General features: G+C 44.4%; 2 protein-coding genes across 2 annotated transcripts in view; one reads left to right on the top strand and one right to left on the bottom strand.

The window, feature by feature from the left end:
- Positions 1-9,109, bottom strand: part of LOC120909738 (zinc finger protein 850-like) — a 100,847-nt gene extending 91,738 nt beyond the window's left edge. The window contains exons 1-3 of the mRNA XM_040321465.1: positions 8,782-9,109; positions 7,331-8,697; positions 5,841-5,845 (exon numbers count right to left, since the gene is read on the bottom strand). Coding sequence (XP_040177399.1) covers positions 5,841-5,845; positions 7,331-8,697; positions 8,782-9,094 — 1,685 coding nt within the window. The 5' untranslated portion in view covers positions 9,095-9,109. The remainder of the gene's footprint in view (positions 1-5,840; positions 5,846-7,330; positions 8,698-8,781) is intronic.
- The window catches only part of LOC120909737, an 857,992-nt gene that overhangs the window by 202,952 nt on the left and 636,644 nt on the right, over positions 1-18,396 (top strand). The gene's annotated exons all lie outside the window — the stretch shown is intronic.

The raw sequence follows: 18,396 nt of genomic DNA, 5'->3' as shown, positions 1-18,396 counted from the left end.
TCCACCCCAAGAACTGCCTATTTTGGAAAATTACACCTATCATCACATGCCAAGAGACTGCTCCGCATACTCTACTACTATGTTAGAAAAGCTATTTTACTGTCCTGGAAGGGCGCACAGACCTCTCTGAGGTCCCTCTGGGTAAAACTTATTAATGATTCTATCCCACTGTATAAACTTATTTTTGAACTCCAGAAACGGAACAAAACCTTCCACAACATTTGGGGTAGATGGTTGTCTAGTCCGCTAACCCTCTCCCAGCACTGATTGTACTACTCTTGATTGACCATTGATGGGCCGTGCCCCAGGGATCTATGCCCTGGTAATACAACTGAACCTTTTACCATTGTGCCTACTTTATATCTTTGCACTGATATCTGTTTATTTTTCTATGTCTGAGCATATTGCCTACTGTTTATGACCAGATTGTCTGGTGGTATTGTTGTTGTTTTTTGTGTTTCTTTCTGTTTGTTGGCTTGTCTTAAATCCAATAAAAATATCTTTAAAAAAAAACAATGTCCCGCCTCCTGTGACCACGTCACACTGAGTCAAGTCTATCACAGGAGGCGGGACATTGTTACTGCGGCTCGGGCAATTCAGCTCCCTGACACAGGAAGATCACCACTCTGCAAGAAGAGGAGGAGGAAGGAGGGGAGGATGGGACCTTGATCCATCAGGATGACACCCCGCAATGGGCGGACCCCCGGAGGCACGGCCACCGCGTATGTGCAATTATCTGCACTTTTTTTCTTTCGGCAATATGCTGAAAACACCATTTTGGGACGATATGTTTCGGCCGATAAAATTTCCGAGCATCCCTAATTATAAAAACACCTCTTAATAAAACCCCCATCCCGTATTATTGTATAATCTGTTATTATAAACGGAAAAGCTGAATTAGATTGGAAAAAAACACACATTTCCGACATTAAGAGAATGTTCCGGCCCCGTAAGTGGGGGAATGTTCTGACCCTGAAGGGGTTAATGTACGACTCCACACTATATATGTGTACATACCTCCCAACTTCCTGAGATGGGAATGAGGGACTTCTATTAGCAAAAGTATGTAGGCATAGGACACACCCCTTAATGGAGAAACATTAAAAAAAATCAGGGACAGGTGGGAGGTATATGTGTGTATTATCATCTGCTGGAGATAAAAGACGTCACAGTGACTATGGAGGAAGAGGACGGACATGACGGGGTTACTGGGTGTAAATAGAAAATAAGATCTTATTACCTCCTCTGCTGCTGATTCCAAAGATGTCTCCTCACTACTTCCTCCCGACTCACCTCTCACCCGGAACTTCCTGTTTGTTCCTGACATCACTTCCTGTCTTCCATAGAGTTTTCCTGTCTCTATGGTAGAAGTGAGAAGATCACTACCTTGTGAAGCTCAGAGGAACTGCAGCCCCGAGAAACGTCTCGAAGTGTGAACACGGCCGTGTGCTGGGTGTGTATGTACTGTATATCCTTATAGATGGGTCATCTCCACTCCCACCAAGGGGGAGAGAAATATATTACTGCCTAGTCCAGCCTTTCTCAGCCAGGGTTCCTCCAAAGGGTTCTAGGGGTTCCTTGAGCAATGGACAATTTCTCTCTCAGTAACAACTGACATCAATGATCTGTAAGGAGGGCAGTCTTCACACTGATGACATATAAGAGGGTCCTTCTCCCATTGGTCACCAATGTAAGGGACCACTACACTGACCACTGATATAAGGAGAAATTCCATCCAAACCGTGAGATTGGTCAGAGACTAATTGGTATCATTCTGGGCATTGCCAGACGAGGTCTTGGTGACAGAGTGAAGGGTGGTGCTGCTCATACTATATGTAACCCTCATCTACATCATGGACTTCTTCTTCAGCTTCTTTTTAAATGGCATAGAAATCCTATAGAAGAGGTTGGGGGTCCTGAGTAGTCATAGAAAGGCCCAGCACCCCAATAGTAGAGGAAGAGGTGGTCTGGTGACATGGAGAAGACCCCGGTCAGTCTCTGGATCTCCATCATTGGAAACATGGTGAGACAACAAATACAGCGGGATGGTGGAGGAGATGTTGGTAGAAGACCCTGACCTCTGTATATGATATACTCCTGACCCCTGTATATGATGTACTCCTGACCTCTGTATATGATATACTCCTGACCCCTGTATATGATATACTCCTGACCTCTGTATATGATATACTCCTGACCCCTGTATATGATATACTCCTGACCTCTGTATATGATATACTCCTGATCCCTGTATATGATATATTCCTGACCCCTGTATATGATATACTCCTGACCCCTGTATATGATATACTCCTGACCCCTGTATATGATATACTCCTGACCTCTGTATATGATATACTCCTGACCCCTGTATATGATATACTCCTGACCTCTGTATATGATATACTCCTGATCACTGTATATGATATACTCCTGACCACTGCACTCTAGACCCATTATTCAGAGTTACCTTTAACCTGATGACCTACAAAGGCTTTTAACCACTTCCCACCCGGCCTATAGCAAAATGACGGCCGGGAAGTGGTTCAGTTATCCTGACTGCCCATTATATGATGTCCAGCAGGATAAGCCGCAAACGCATGCCCTGCGGTGCACACAGCCCGGCGATCTCTGTTGTGGTGTGTCAATCTGACACACTGCAACACCGATCTCGATAAAGAGCCTCTGATGAATGCTCTTTACCACATGATCAGCTGTGTCTAATCACAGCGTAAATAGGAAGAGCCGTTTATTGACTTCTCCTCATTCGCATCTGACAGTCGAGAGTAGAGGAGAGCCAATTGGCTGCTCTCCTGACAGGGGGGTCTGTGCTGATTGTTTATCAGTGCAGCCCCCCACCCAGGCTGCCTACAAAGGATGCCCACCAGGTATGCTACCCTGGACCACCAGGGATATGCCAATCAGTGCCCATTAGCAATGCCTGCCAGTGCCATCAGTGATGCATATCAGTGCCACTCATATATACCCATCAGTGCAGCCTTTCAGTGCCCATCAGTGTTGCCTATCAGTGCCACCTATGAGTGCCCATCATCGCTGCATATCAGTGCCCATTGTCAGTGCCCACCAGTGCCATCTCATTGGTGCCGCCTCATCAGTGCCCATCAGTGAAAGAGAAAACTTACTCATTTACAAAATTTTATAACAGAAACAAAGAGAAATGTTTTGTTATTATTATTAATTCATTACGTTCCATTTGTTTAGATGCGGCATTCGTTATTTCTGGTAATTCGTAACTTCGGATAAAATTCATATTCATTACGTTCACTAACAGCTAAATTTGAAAGAAAATTCCGATACCGATAATTTGTTATTATTTCTGATTTTCGAATTTTGAATTTCCGGATTTTCAAATTTATTCGAAATGAATGAATGTCGATCATAACTAATGACCGGAAAAACAAAGAAACAAATGAAAGGAAAACAAAGAAATGTTTGGTCAGTGCACATGTCTACAGCTTAGTAGATGATAAATTAGACAGATAACTGAGAAGCCGCAGACGTCACTCGCTAACAAGCTTTTAGATGTTTTACGAAGTTCCAAGGAATGTCTATACAAGAGGAAATCTATATGTTGTAAACGCCTAGAAGAGGCCACTTGGCATCCTGGCGTGAGTCGCTCCTTTCCCTGGTGAAATAAAAGGTTTGTTTTCCTGGAGTCCGTGTCCGGAGTCCATTCCTGGTTTCCCAGAACTCAAAGAGCCGTTTTGCTGCAACATTTATCTGGTGCATTGGCCGGGAAACCAGGTGTGACGGCTGTGACAGGTGACAACACCACCAGCAATTCTTCTCATTCCACCTGTGAGGTTGGTGGTTCAACTGGAGCCGGGCTTCAGGACTTCTGGATGTATGGAGACTCTCTGATGCATCGGTTAGTCAAGACACACGCAGGGATATGGTGAATCAAAAGCTACAATTTTATTCCTTGTGGGCACTGCACTTATTCAAAACATACAAGAAAAGGAACGCCCTTGGTTCAGCCAATCGTAGTAAAGTAATTCGTTTATACAAGTAATACAGTACGTCACAATTATACAACATTCCTGAGCGTGTAACCAGCTAAGACTTGTTCTACCGCATGCCCTATCTTGTTATGCAAGATGTATTTGTTCTATTGCACGTACACAATAACATATTGCAAGGCTGTTTCTAGCTTCTGTGTAATTAATCCCAACGGTTCTGGTTTAAAGGATACATCTCTACAAGCATTGATATTATGGGGGAACTCTAGCAAGCCTTACAATGCATTGATATTATGGGGGAACTCTAGCAAGCCTTACAATGCATTGATATTATGGGGGAACTCTAGCAAGCCTTACAATGCATTGATATTATGGGGGAACTCTAGCAAGCCTTACAATGCATTGCTATTATGGGGTAACTCTAGAAAGCCTTACAATGCATTGATATTATGGGGGAACTCTAGCAAGCCTTACACCACCGACACACACAACTTTTTTTCTCTTCAATACATTTTTTTATTATAATTTTACTTTTAAACAGATTACAGTCATAGAATCAGGAAATAGTAAAAAGGTAGAAATGCGATTGGTCAGGAAAATGACTTGTCTGGAATGTGGAGGCAAAGTCATACAATACAATACAATACACAACGTGTTACATTATTATAACAAAGTCTTGTAGAAATGATCACACCATAGAAAATGGGGGAAAAGGAGAAAATAAACCCGGATATTAAGGGGAAATCTGTGTACGAGGAACACCTTAACAATCACCACCATTTTATTCTCCAGGGCCTCTGCTATCAGATAATATATATTTGGGGGTTTTATCTAATCTTCAGGCCCAAAATAATGCAAAAACATCTGACGGTGAAAGGGTTAATGTGAGCTAGATGGGATCACTCTGCTGTGCTCACACATTAGAGCTCCCCCTAGCTGCAGCCTGGTAATAACATTGCTAGGAGGTCTATTCATTTATCTGCTCCATACTTCCCATCTTTATATAAACGTCTCCTGACATTTAGGGGTCTATTCATAAAATATGTGCATAGCAATTCCCCCGGGCAAAGTCCATGTACATTCCTTCTGTGTGAATGGGGGAAAGATGAATGTTATTAGGATATTTGCTGTGCTGGTCGAATGGTTTCCATTCATTTACAACGGAAATGATTGCATTTGGCCACTAGATGGAGATAATTTCTATGCTACTTAGCGCCATCTAATGGCCAAATGTGGTATTTTCTGTTTTACGTCAATGGTCGGTATTAAAACCACAGGGGCAGATTTTTGCCACTAGATGGAGCCGATGATCTAATATTTGTCATGATTGGAGGAACGCGTGTCACATTCATTCTACAATTTGTTTTATACTAGATCCCTAAATGTCTGTGAAATCTTCCACCACAAAATGTACTCAGCCAATGAGAGGGAATGACTCCATTTTTATTTTAAAAAGCCTAGAGGACCACCTTTTAAGTGGTGGGGTTAACGCGTTTCGTCCTGGAAGACGACTTGAGAAAACAGACCTCTTGCAAGAGTTTACACCACAAAATGTACTCAGCCAATGAGAGGGAATGACTCCATTTTTATTTTTCTCCTGCTATCAATGGCCAACACTTCATCCATGTCTTTGGTGATCTCTGATCTCCTTATGAAGTGTTTCTTACATGATGAAGATCAGCCATGGAGTATATCTGAGGTGTATATCAGGGTGTGCTTCTTCCCCACACGTCCAGCAACATTCATATACAAGACATTTCCCGCACTCACTAATACACCTCGAGGGTTGTGTGGGACCCCTGATGTACAGGAAGACGGGACTTCAGTGAGGAACATTTCCCTCACTCAGGACAGGAATACGGCTTCTCCCCCGTGCAGTGGCGGCTGGTGCTCAAAATTTTGGGGGGGGGGGGGCACAAACAAACGAAAAAAGCTAGCCAGCGATTTGCAGTAAGTAAGGAATAAGTTCACCTTTAAAAAAAACATTTTTTAAATGCCAGGGGTCCCCCGTGTACACAGTGCAGAATGCCAGGGGTCCCCCCCGTGTACACAGTGCAGAATGCCAGGGGTCCCCCCTTTGTACACAGTGCACAATGCCAGGGGCCCCTGTGTACACAGTGCACAATGCCAGGGCCCCCCGTGTACACAGTGCAGAATGCCAGGGGTCCCCCCCGTGTACACAGTGCAGAATGCCAGGGGTCCCCCCTTTGTACACAGTGCACAATGCCAGGGGCCCCTGTGTACACAGTGCACAATGCCAGGGGCCCCTGTGTACACAACACAGCATGGATGTCAGGGACCCCCGGGGAACACAGCACAGCATGGATGACAGGGGCCCCTGTGCACACAACACAACATGGATGACAGGGGCCCCTGTGTACACAGCACAGCATGGATGTCAGGGACCCCCGGAGAACACAGCACAGCATGGATGTCAGGGGCCCCTGTGTACACAGCATAGCATGGATGACAGGGGCCCCTGTGCACACAGCACGGATGACAGGGGCCCCTGTGCACACAGCACGGATGACAGGGGCCCCTGTGTACACAGCACAGATGACAGGGGCCCCTGTGTACACAGCATGGATGACAGGGGCCCCTGAGTACACAGCATGGATGACAGTGCTCTCAGTAAAAGTATCCTGTCTGCACTTACAGAGTATGTCCGCACACATCCACCATCAGTTTCAGGGAGGGGGTTGCGATATTTGGTGGTCTTACACCTCGGGCAGCCTTGGTCATCCATCTCTATTCTCTTCCCATAAGGGAAGCACCTCAGTGCACTACAAACTGTGTCCCCGGGAACCCGGCAGAAAGATCTTGGTTCCTCCCCCCACTGGTGTTATACAGTAGCTGGGGATTTCCTGGCTCCACACAGTGTTCTCGGATGATTTGGATCCAGATATCTGCATAGTGCATAGTACACGAGGCATGGTGGTGGCCAGCTCTTCTCTTACCTTCTTCGCAGCTCCGCTCGGGCCGTGCAAAGAACAGAGCTGCCAACGTGACGTCACTTCCGCTTTACGTCTGTAAGATGAAACCCGGAAGTAACGGCTATAGCAATGCTCCCAGCGCCCATAGTGGATCCAGGGATGCACGGGAAGCTAATCGGCGCTTTGCAATGCACCGCAAGGCGGGTAAAAAGCCCGCAAATGAAGCGCCATGTCTGCAATCTCGTGATTGCATTGACGCGGCGCTTCCCAGGGCACTGGTGTTCCGGCGCCTAAGTTGACTTTGTTAAAGGACATTAATTTTTTTCTTAAAGGGGCAATTTAAAAAAAAACATTTTTCTTTTTGTGCCTACAGGAGGGGTGGTGGCGCCCGGGCGCCCCCTATGGACGGGCCGCCACTGCCCCCGTGTGAGATCTCTGATGTCTGGAATAATTGGCCTTCTGCGAAAAACATTTCCCGCACTTAGGACAGGAAAAAGGCTTCTCCCCCGTGTGTATTCTCTGATGTTTGGAAAGATGGGACTTCCGTATAAAACATTTCCCACACTCAGAACAGGAAAAAGGCTTCTCCCCTGTGTGTATTCTCTGATGTCTGGAAAGATGGGACTTCACTGAAAAACATTTCCCACACTCAGAACAGGAAAAAGGCTTCTCCCCCGTGTGAGATCTCTGATGTCTGGAAAGACTGGCCTTCTTTAAAAAACATTTTCCGCACACAGAACAGGAAAAAGGCTTCTCCCCCGTGTGTATTCTCTGATGTGTGGAAAGACTGGACTTCTCTGAAAAACATTTTCCACACTCAGAACAGGAAAAAGGCTTCTCCCCTGTGTGAGATCTCTTATGTGTGGAAAGATGGGACTTCACTGAAAAACATTTCCCACACTCAGAACAGGAAAAAGACTTCTCCCCCCTGTGTATTTTCTGATGTTTGGAAAGATTGGACTTCTCTGAAAAACATTTTCCACACTCAGAACAGGAAAAAGGCTTCTCCCCCGTGTGAGATCTCTGATGTGTGGAAAGATCGGACTTCTGTGAAAAACATTTTCCGCACTCAGAACAGGAAAAAGTCTTCTCCCCCGTGTGAGATCTCTGATGTGTGGAAAGACAGGATTTATCTGAAAAACATTTTCCGCACTCAGAACAGGAAAAAGGCCACTCCCCCGTGTGAGATCTCTGATGTCTGCAAAGACTGGCCTTCTGTGAAAAACATTTCCCGCAATCAGGACAGGAAAAAGGCTTCTCCCCCGTGTGTATTCTCTGATGTGTGGAAAGATGGGACATCTCTGAAAAACATTTTCCACACTCAGGACAGGAAAAAGGCTTCTCCCCCGTGTGTATTCTCTGATGTGTGGAAAGACGGGACTTATCTGAAAAACATTTCCCACACTCAGAACAGGAAAAAGGCTTCTCCCCCGTGTGAAATCTCTGATGTGTGGAAAGATAGGACTTATCTGAAAAACATTTTCCGCACTCAGAACAGGAAAAAGGCTTCTCCCCCGTGTGTATTCTCTGATGTATGGAAAGTTTGGCCTTCTGTGAAAAACATTTCCCGCACTCAGGACAGGAAAAAGGCTTCTCCCCCGTGTGTATTCTCTGATGTGTGGAAAGATGGGACATCTCTGAAAAACATTTTCCACACTCAGAACAGGAAAAAGGCTTCTCCCCCGTGTGTGATCTTTGATGTGTGGAAAGACGGGACTTCACTGAAAAACATTTTCCACACTCAGGACAGGAAAAAGGCTTCTCCCCCGTGTGTGATCTTTGATGTGTGAAAAGACGGGACTTCACTGAAAAACATTTTCCACACTCAGGACAGGAAAAAGGCTTCTCCCCCGTGTGAAATCTCTGATGTGTGGAAAGATGGGACTTATCTGAAAAACATTTTCCGCACTCAGAACACGAAAAAGGCCACTCCCCCGTGTGTATTCTCTGATGTGTGGAAAGATAGGACTTCTGTGAAAAACATTTCCCACACTCAGGACAGGAAAAAGGCTTCTCCCCCGTGTGAGATCTCTGATGTGTGGAAAGATAGGACTTCTGTGAAAAACATTTCCCGCACTCAGGACAGGAAAAAGGCTTCTCCCCCGTGTGTGATCTCTGATGTTTGGAAAGAGTGGACTTTACTGAAAAACATTTCCCACACTCAGAACAGGAAAAAGGCATCTCCCCCGTGTGTGATCTCTGATGTGTGGAAAGACGGGACTTATCTGAAAAACATTTTCCGCACTCAGAACAGGAAAAAGGCTTCTCCCCCGTGTGAGATCTCTGATGTTTGGAAAGAGTGGACTTCTCTGAAAAACATTTTCCACACTCAGAACAGGAAAAAGGCTTCTCCCCCGTGTGAGATCTCTGATGTGTGGAAAGATTGACCTTCTTAGAAAAACATTTTCCGCACTCAGGACAGGGAAACCTCTTATGTATTAGAAAGACAGCACCGTCCCTCACAGTCTGAGGTTCCTCAGGATAAGAGGAATACGATGGTCCGGCACCGTCCCTCACAGTCTGAGGTTCCTCAGGATAAGAGGAATACGATGGTCCGGCACCATCCCGCACAGTCTGAGGTTCCTCACGATAAGAGGAATACGATGGTCCGGCACCATCCCGCACAATCTGAGGTTCCTCAGGATAAGAGGAATACGATGGTCCGGCACCGTCCCGCACAGTCTGAGGTTCCTCAGGATAAGAGGAATACGATGGTCCGGCACCGTCCCGCACAGTCTGAGGTTCCTCAGCATAAGAGAAATACGATGGTCCGGCACCGTCCGGCACAGTCTGAGGTTCCTCAGGATAAGAGGAATACGATGGTCCGGCACCATCCCGCACAGTCTGAGGTTCCTCAGGATAAGAGGAATACGATGGTCCGGCACCGTCCCGCACAGTCTGAGGTTCCTCAGGATAAGAGGAATACGATGGTCCATCTACACTGTGTGGTGCCGGATGGACATTTGAGGTAGTCGGGTTTTCTCCTGGACTATACTGTGTGATGTCCTCATCTTCTACTTTACAGTCTGGAGACAAAGTGAGACAATCCTCTGAGGTTTTCCTCATCTCCCGTCCATCTACTAAAATAGAAATACAAAGATTATTACTAGACATGAGCTGATTGGTTCCCCTAACACAGGACTCCGCCCACATCAGGCAGCTTTGTCTCTGAGGATCTTACAATTCCCCCCTCAAGGTAACTAGTAAATGGATCCTCTGATCTCCTACCAGATCATTTCTTTATTCATGGACCTTAGTCAGAGAGTGAGGAAACAACGAGAACTGTCTTTTATAGGAGTGACAGTGATGAGGGAATTATAGGACGAGGGTCAGGAGTATGTAATGTACAACAGAGTATATAGTGCAGGGGTCAGGAGTATGTAATGTACAACACAGAGTATATAGTGCAGGGGTCAGGAGTATGTAATGTACAACATAGAGTATATAGTGGAGGGGTCAGGAGTATGTAATGTACAACATAGAGTATATAGTGCAGGGGTCAGGAGTATGTAATGTACAACATAGAGTATATAGTGCAGGGGTCAGGAGTATGTAATGTACAACATAGAGTATATAGTGCAGGGGTCAGGAGTATGTAATGTACAACATAGAGTATATAGTGCAGGGGTCAGGACTCATGATATTGGTATTCAGTAATCAGTGGTGGATGAAATGTTTACTGGAGAGAAGTTGCAGAGATCCCACACCGCTGCCTCCCATCTCCTGAGACTGCACTCAGTGACTTGGGTCTGAGACTATACAGACATATCCCTCCACCCGGCACAGCCAGCAAATAACAGAGCAAGTAACCCGGGAGAATTGTTCTGTCAGAGATCTCACTAGACCCGGGCATGGGGCAGAAGACCCAAGGTACATACACCAGGTGTCTAGGTCATGCAAACCGTATGGTGAAAATCAACATTTTGCTGCCAGCTGAACCCCAGAATCTCCATAAATCCAGTCTAGAGACATAAATTGTGTCTGCAGCACAGAGAAGGAAGATTATCCGAGAGAAATACAGGAATACAGGACGGGGAACACAGCTCAGGAAAATGACCAGGGGATTACAGGCTGATATCACCCAGTCCCCGCCCTACTCTGGACCAATCAGTGAGCAGTATGGGTGGAGGAATGGATTTAGTGTTAATGACCCACCTGTGCTGATCTCTGTAGGAGTGTCCTCCTCTATAAATGTCCCCGTTATTCCATCCTCCTCCATAGATTGCTGATCATCCCTCACATACGTCTCTTCTTCTTCTGATTTCACCTCAAATTCTATATCGATTGGATCTCCACTCTAAGCCAAGAGAATGAGAGAGAATATCATCTGTAAGATATAAACTTACATACAAAATCCACACATCATCTCCACCAGTCCATGTTCTAGATGCTCCGCCCCACCGACCTTGTAACAGTGGGGGATGGTGTGACCTTCCTGTGTGGAATCCCGGGAATACAGAGGACGGGGACATCTCTCTGGGGGGTTCCTGGTATTAGGTGGCTCCATCATATCCTTGTGTCCTTCTGAAAACTCCTCCATCACTCCATACTCCTCATCCTCCTCTTTATACTCTTCTTTAACATCAATATTATCATCCCCGAGATTTCCACTCTGAATATATAATAAAACATTCATTATAATAAACATGTTTGTGTATAAATCATAACCACCAATAATTGTTCCTCATCTACCTGATGATGGTGGGGGATGGTGTGTTCTTCCTCCATCACCCCATCCTCATCATCCTCCTCTTTTATCTCTTCTTTAACCTCAACTTTAGGATCTCTCAGGTCTCCACTCTGAATATAGAATAAAAATGACATCAATGGTAACAATGCAGATAATGTACAGATCCTAATGATACTATCAGTGATTGTTCCTCATCTACCTGGTGGGGGATGGTGTGACCTTCCTGTGTGGAATCCCGGGAATACAGAGGACGGGGACATCTCTCTGGTGGGTTCCCATTACTGGATCCATCTGTAGGAAACACACACACTGACTGAATACATTGTTTCTATGTGTTTATCAGATGATGGGGGATCTAGGTGGAGCCTCCGTACTGCTCTCTCCTTTACAATAAAGTCTCCTCTTACCCGGTGATGTGAGGGGCGGCTGATTGTCCATCATGACGTCCTTGTAGAGATCCTTGTGTCCTTCTAAATACTCCTACATAGGGAAATAGACAGTGACATCACCTGATACTTACAAAGATAAAGTCATCATCCAGACACACCCCTTGTGTTGAACCTTCACAGACATCAGGAATAGTTATTTCCTCCTCCATAAAGATTATAAAATCAAACACAAGTATCATAAGTCCACCTCTAACTAAAACCCCCAACCCGTATTATCGTATAATCTGTTAGTATAAACTGAAATGAAGAGAATGTTCCGGCCTTGTAAGTGGGGAAATGTTCTGACCCTGAAGGGGTTAATCTAGGTCTCCACACTATATATGTGTGTATCACCATCTGCTAGAGATAAAAGACGTCACAGTGACTATGGAGGAAGAGGACGGACATGACGGAGGTTACTGGGTGTAAATAGAAGATAAGATCTTATTACCTCCTCTACTGCCGATTCCAAAGATGTCTCCTCACTACTTCCTCCCCACTCACCTCTCACCCGGAACTTCCTGTCTGTCCCTGACATCACTTCCTGTTTTTCATAGAGACTTCTACTCTCTATGGTAGAAGTGATATCACCATCTTGTGGAGATCAGAGGAACTGCAGCCCAGAGAAACGTCTCATAGGTGTCCTTTTATGAAAGTGTGGTAAAATAACGCTATTCAGTTCTCAGGCATTCTCAGGGGAGATCGCTCTCCTCTGAGTGCCTGTTTATGAAGCTTTGTAGATCGATTCTCATGTTGAGATGAGGAGCGATCTACAAACGGCTGGAAACTCCTGAGAACTGCTTCTCTCACTGTAATCTGGCGTGATGTAGCGGGATTACAGTATGAGGAAGTGAAAAATACAGAAAAAGTTGAACACGAATCAGCACACATTATACACCACATATTAATAACATAATAAAGTTACATTCCCACCAAACAATATACATTAACCGAATTATTAAAAAACATTGTTTTTATCAATATTTAAAGCTCATACATGTGCCTATTTACATGTGAATGGTGTATAGGAAATGAATGGAATCCCACATATGTAATGCAGCTATACACCATTCATATTTTTTTTACCACTTCAGACTTAACCAAAAAAAAGGACAGCGAGACTTGCTCACGGTTAATTTGCCCATTACGTCTCTTCTATGGTTTCGCATCATGTGTGTTTTTTCCCGTCATTTGCCTATTTTTTTTTCCTCATACATTTTCCTTCTTCTTTCTTATATATAAAATAAAAGTTATTCACAAATGAACAACCAAAATTAGCTATAGCCATCATTCCCCAGAGGCAACCCTCGTGTCAAGTGCTCCCCTGCCTCTTATATCTATTCCCCCCAATCCTAGTCCTCCCCCCTTCGGATCTGTCGATCACCATTAGCGCAAATTTTTCTGACGTCTTGAAAGCTCTCCATTTCTCCCAGGCCGCTCTACATCTGGCCTCCCCTCCCAGTTCTCCCCGCCCCAGATATTCCATTTCTGCTATAGAGTCTACTCGTTGTATCCACTCTTTTATGGATGGCCTCTTTGGGTGTAACCAATTTTTTGGGATTAGGCCCTTTGCTGCATTTAGTAACACCGGAACCAAAGTCATTCCATACTGTTTTTTTGGCCTGTCTGTTCCGTGAAACAAACAAGGGATTCCGCAAGATCTTTTCCCCTGTTATTTCTTCTATATATTCTAGAACTTCTTCCCAGTACTCTCGTATTCTCGGGCAGTCCCACCAGATATGCACTGTCGTTCCTATTTGTTTACACTCCCTCCAACACAACGCAGAATTATTTGGATGTATTTTATTCATTCTCTCAGGGGTCAAATGCCAGCGTACCATAAATTTGTAATTTGCTTCGATTGTGGTGATGTCAGCGGCAAAGTTGAACACTGCACCTATCATTTGTGAGTCCTCTAGCTTTTTACCAATGTCGTGTCCCCACTTTTCTACACATGTCAGTGTTCCCTGCGTCTCTAAGTCCGTCAATATTCCGTATAGTAACGCTATTCCGTGTATTAGTGGTTTTCCAATGGAACATAGTTTTTCTATTGGGTTTAATGTTTTGTCATCTCTAATCGGCTGTGGTAAAGTGCTCACAAAGTGCTTTAACTGAAAATACTCCCATTCGCTAAAATGTTGGCCTTATGTTACCTTGTGTGACAATATCACCTAATTTTTTAATGCGCAGTTGCCTTCCCATCCGTGTCTTATTACCTGGTGGAAACAAGTTTGTGCCTGCTAATGGGATTAATGGGGAGTTATATTCCCATTTTTCCCGCCTGTATAATGTGTCCCATATTTTAAATACATTCTTCGTTATACTGCGAGTGTCCGTGCCCGTTTTCCTAACTTTAGGTGGTATCCAAACATTCTTATTTAATTGTGTCATACTTATTGTATCTTCCAACTGTACCCACTTCTTTTTAGTGTATATGTTTGTCCATTCTGCCAACCTTGCTAATATTACCGCGTTATAGTATCTCTTCATATCTGGGAGCACCAACCCCCGTTTTTTTTATTTTTTTTTTACGACTTAGAAAAGTATAGTTTACTCTGGCCTTTTTGCCCTGCCAAATATATTTTGAGATTAAAGTTTTAATTATCTTGAAGAAGCTTTGTGGAATTCTTATAGAAAGCATTTGGAATTTATAGATTATATTTGGTAATATCATAATTTTAAATGCATTAACCCTGCCCAGGAGATCGTTTCCTTGCTAAGTTTTTCATATCTTGTTTTATTTCATTAACTAAGGGGATATAATTAGCCAAGTATAGTTTTTCTACTCTGGGTGTAATCTTTATTCCTTAGTATGTTAATGTTTTTTTTCCCCAAGTAAATGGAAATTCTTTCTGTAGGTCTTTTTCTTCTTTTATATCTATTCCTATGCAAATGACTCCTTCACGTAAATGCCATCTAGCGGCGGCCGGCGTCATTGCATTTAAGATCCGCCAGTGTAAGTGACTTACAGATGGCGGATCTTAAGTGTATCTATGCAAAAATGATTCTGAGAATCAGGAGCATAGATACACTGGCCTAAAAAGGGAGTTACGATGGAGTATCTGACTTACTCCATCGTAACTTCTCTGAGAATATGGCCCAGAGAGTCTAGGTTTGGTCACATATAGGAGTATGTCGTCTGCGTACGCTGCCACCTTATGCTCATCCTCTCCCACTCTCACCCCCCTATATTTGGATTATTCCAAATTTTAGCCAATAATGGTTCCAGCGATATTACATACAGGAGGGGTGAGAGCGGGCAACCCTGTCTGGTTCCATTCATCATTTCAAACACAGACGACACACTCCCATTGACCTTCACCCTTGCCGTCGGGTGGTTATATAAGTTTTCCAAACATTTTATAAATCTGGGTCCCAGACCTATAGTTCGCAAAGGTTCCATCATAAACCCCCAGTCGACTCTGTCAAATGCTTTTTCAGCATCTAATGACATGAGTGCGACTGGGGGTTTCTTCTTATCGTCCTCCTGTAATAACAGTATGGTTCTTACACTATTATCCCTCCCTTCTCTCCCTTTTACAAATCCTGCCTGATCTATATTTATTAAAGCGGAGTTCCACCTAAAAATGGAACTTCCGCTTAATCCACTCCTTCCCCCTTACATGCCACATTTGGCATATAATTTTTTTGGGGGGGGGAGTGGGGGCTTCAGGAGGAGTGGGACTGTCTGACATGGGAATGAGGGACTTCTATTAGCAAAAGTATGGAGGCATAGGCCACACCCCTTAATGGGGGAAAAAAAAAAATCGGGAAAACCCACAAGTGCATTTTTACCACTAATATTCCTTTATATTGGCTTTTGGAATTTACAAATGCAGCAGAAAAATGTAGAAATTGGATGGAAGGTTTAGCACCGGGAAAGACTTTTTGATAGAAAAGTAGTGCATTTTATATACATGTATATAGATCAGACCAACATGAGGGACACATGAGGAGGAAAGAGGGACTTTGTTGTGAATGAGGGACAGTCCCTCCAAATCAGGGACAGTTGGGAGGTATATGTGTGTATTATCATCTGCTGGAGATAAAAGACGTCACAGTGACTATGGAGGAAGAGGAAGGACATGACGGGGTTACTGGGTGTAAATAGAAGATAAGATCTTATTACCTCCTCTGCTGCTGATTCCAAAGATGTCTCCTCACTACTTCCTCCAGACTCACCTCTCACCCGGAACTTCCTGTCTGTCCCTGACATCACTTCCTGTCTTCCATAGAGACTTCCTATCTCTATGGTAGAAGTGAGAAGATCACCACCTTGTGGATCTCAGAGGAACTGCACCCCGGAGAAACTTCTTGTGTGTGTGTTTGTATTGTATATCCTTATAGATGGGTCATCTCCACTCCCACCAAGGGGGAGAGAAATATATTACTGCCTAGTCCATCCTTTCTCTGCCAGGGTTCCGAGTCCAAAGGGTTCTAGGGGTTCCTTGAACAATTTCTGTCTCTCAGTAACAACTGACATCAATGATCTGTAAGGAGGGCAGTCTTCCCACTGATGACATATAAGAGGGTCCTTCTCCCATTGGTCACCAATGTAAGGGACCACTACACTGACCACTGATATAAGGAGAAATTCCATCCAAACCGTGAGATTGGTCAGAGACTAATTGGTATCATTCTGGGCATTGCCAGACTGGGTCTCGGTGACAGAGTGAAGGGTGATGCTGCTCATACTATATGTGACCCTCATCTACATCATGGACATTTTCTTCAGCTTCTTAGTAAATAGGATGGAAATCTTCACAATCCTATAGAAGAGGTTGGGGGTCCTGAGTAGTCCTAGAAAGGCCCAGCACCCCAATAGTAGAGGAAGAGGTGGTCTGGTGACATGGAGAAGAAGACTCCGGTCAGTCTCTGGATCTCCATCATTGGAAACATGGTGAGACAACAAATACAGCGGGATGGTGGAGGAGATGTTGGTGTCGGTGTGGAAATGGACAGAACACGGGATGATGACACTGAAAGAACAATACGGCTTCATTCTACGATATGTCAAGGAGAGAACCGTACAGGAGAGACTTTTCTCTCTAATTAATGTCAGCAGAAGACCCTGACCTCTGTATATGACATACTCCTGACCACTGTATATGATATACTCCTGACCTCTGTATATGATATACTCCTGACCCCTGTATATGATATACTCCTGACCTCTGTATATGATATACTCCTGACCCCTGTATATAATATACTCCTGACCTCTGTATATGATATACTCCTGACCCCTGTATATAATATACTCCTGACCACTGTATATGATATACTCCTGACCTCTGTATATGATATACTCCTGACCCCTGTATATAATATACTCCTGATCTCTGTATATGATATACTCCTGACCTCTATATATGATATACTCCTGACCTCTGTATATGATATACTCCTGACCACTGTATAGGATATACTCCTGACCACTGTATAGGATATACTCCTGACCACTGCACTCTAGGCCCATTATTCAGGGTTACTTTTTAACCACTTCCCACCCGGCCTATAGCAAAATGACGGCCAGGAAGTGGTTCAGTTATCCTGACTTCCCATTATATGATGTCTGGCAGGATAAGCCGCAATCGCGTGCCCTACGGGGCACACAGCCCGGCGATCTCTGTTGTGGTGTGTCAGTCTGACAGGCCACAACACCGATCTCGATAAAGAGCCTCTGACGGAGGCTCTTTACCACATGATCAGCTGTGTCCAATCACAGCGTGAACAGGAAGAGCCGTTAATCAACTTTTCCTCACTCACGTCAGACAGACGACAGTAGAGTGGAGCCGATGGGCTGCTCTCCTGACAGGGGGGTCTGTGCTGATTGTTTATCAGTGTAGTCCCCCCACCCAGGACCACCAGGGATGCCTACAAAGGATGCCCACCAGGTATACTACCCTGGACCACCAGGGATATGCCAATCAGTGCCCATTAGCAATGATTGCAGTGCCATCAGTGATGCATATCAGTGCCACCTTTCAGTGGCCATCAGTGTTGCCTATCAGTGCCACCTATGAGTGCCCATCATCGCTGCATATCAGTGGCCATTGTCAGTGCCCACCAGTACCATCTCATTGGTGCCGCCTCATCAGTGAAGGAGAAAACTTACTCATTTACAAAATTTTATAACAGACACAAAGAAAATGTTTTGTTAATATTATTAATTCATTACGTTCCATTCGTTTAGAAGCGGCATTCGTTATTTCTGGTAATTCGTAACTTAGGAAAAATTCATATTCATTACGTTCACTAACAGCTAAATTTGAAAGAAAATTCCGATAATTTGTTATTATTTCTGATTTTCGGATTTTGAATTTCCGGATTTTCAAATTTATTCAAATGAATGAATGTCGATC

Source organism: Rana temporaria, chromosome 8 (genome assembly GCF_905171775.1).
Source record: "Rana temporaria chromosome 8, aRanTem1.1, whole genome shotgun sequence".
Taxonomy (NCBI): Eukaryota; Metazoa; Chordata; class Amphibia; order Anura; family Ranidae; genus Rana; species Rana temporaria.
The sequence above is the reverse complement of the archived record's forward strand: the minus strand, read 5'-3'. Positions and strand labels throughout refer to the sequence as shown.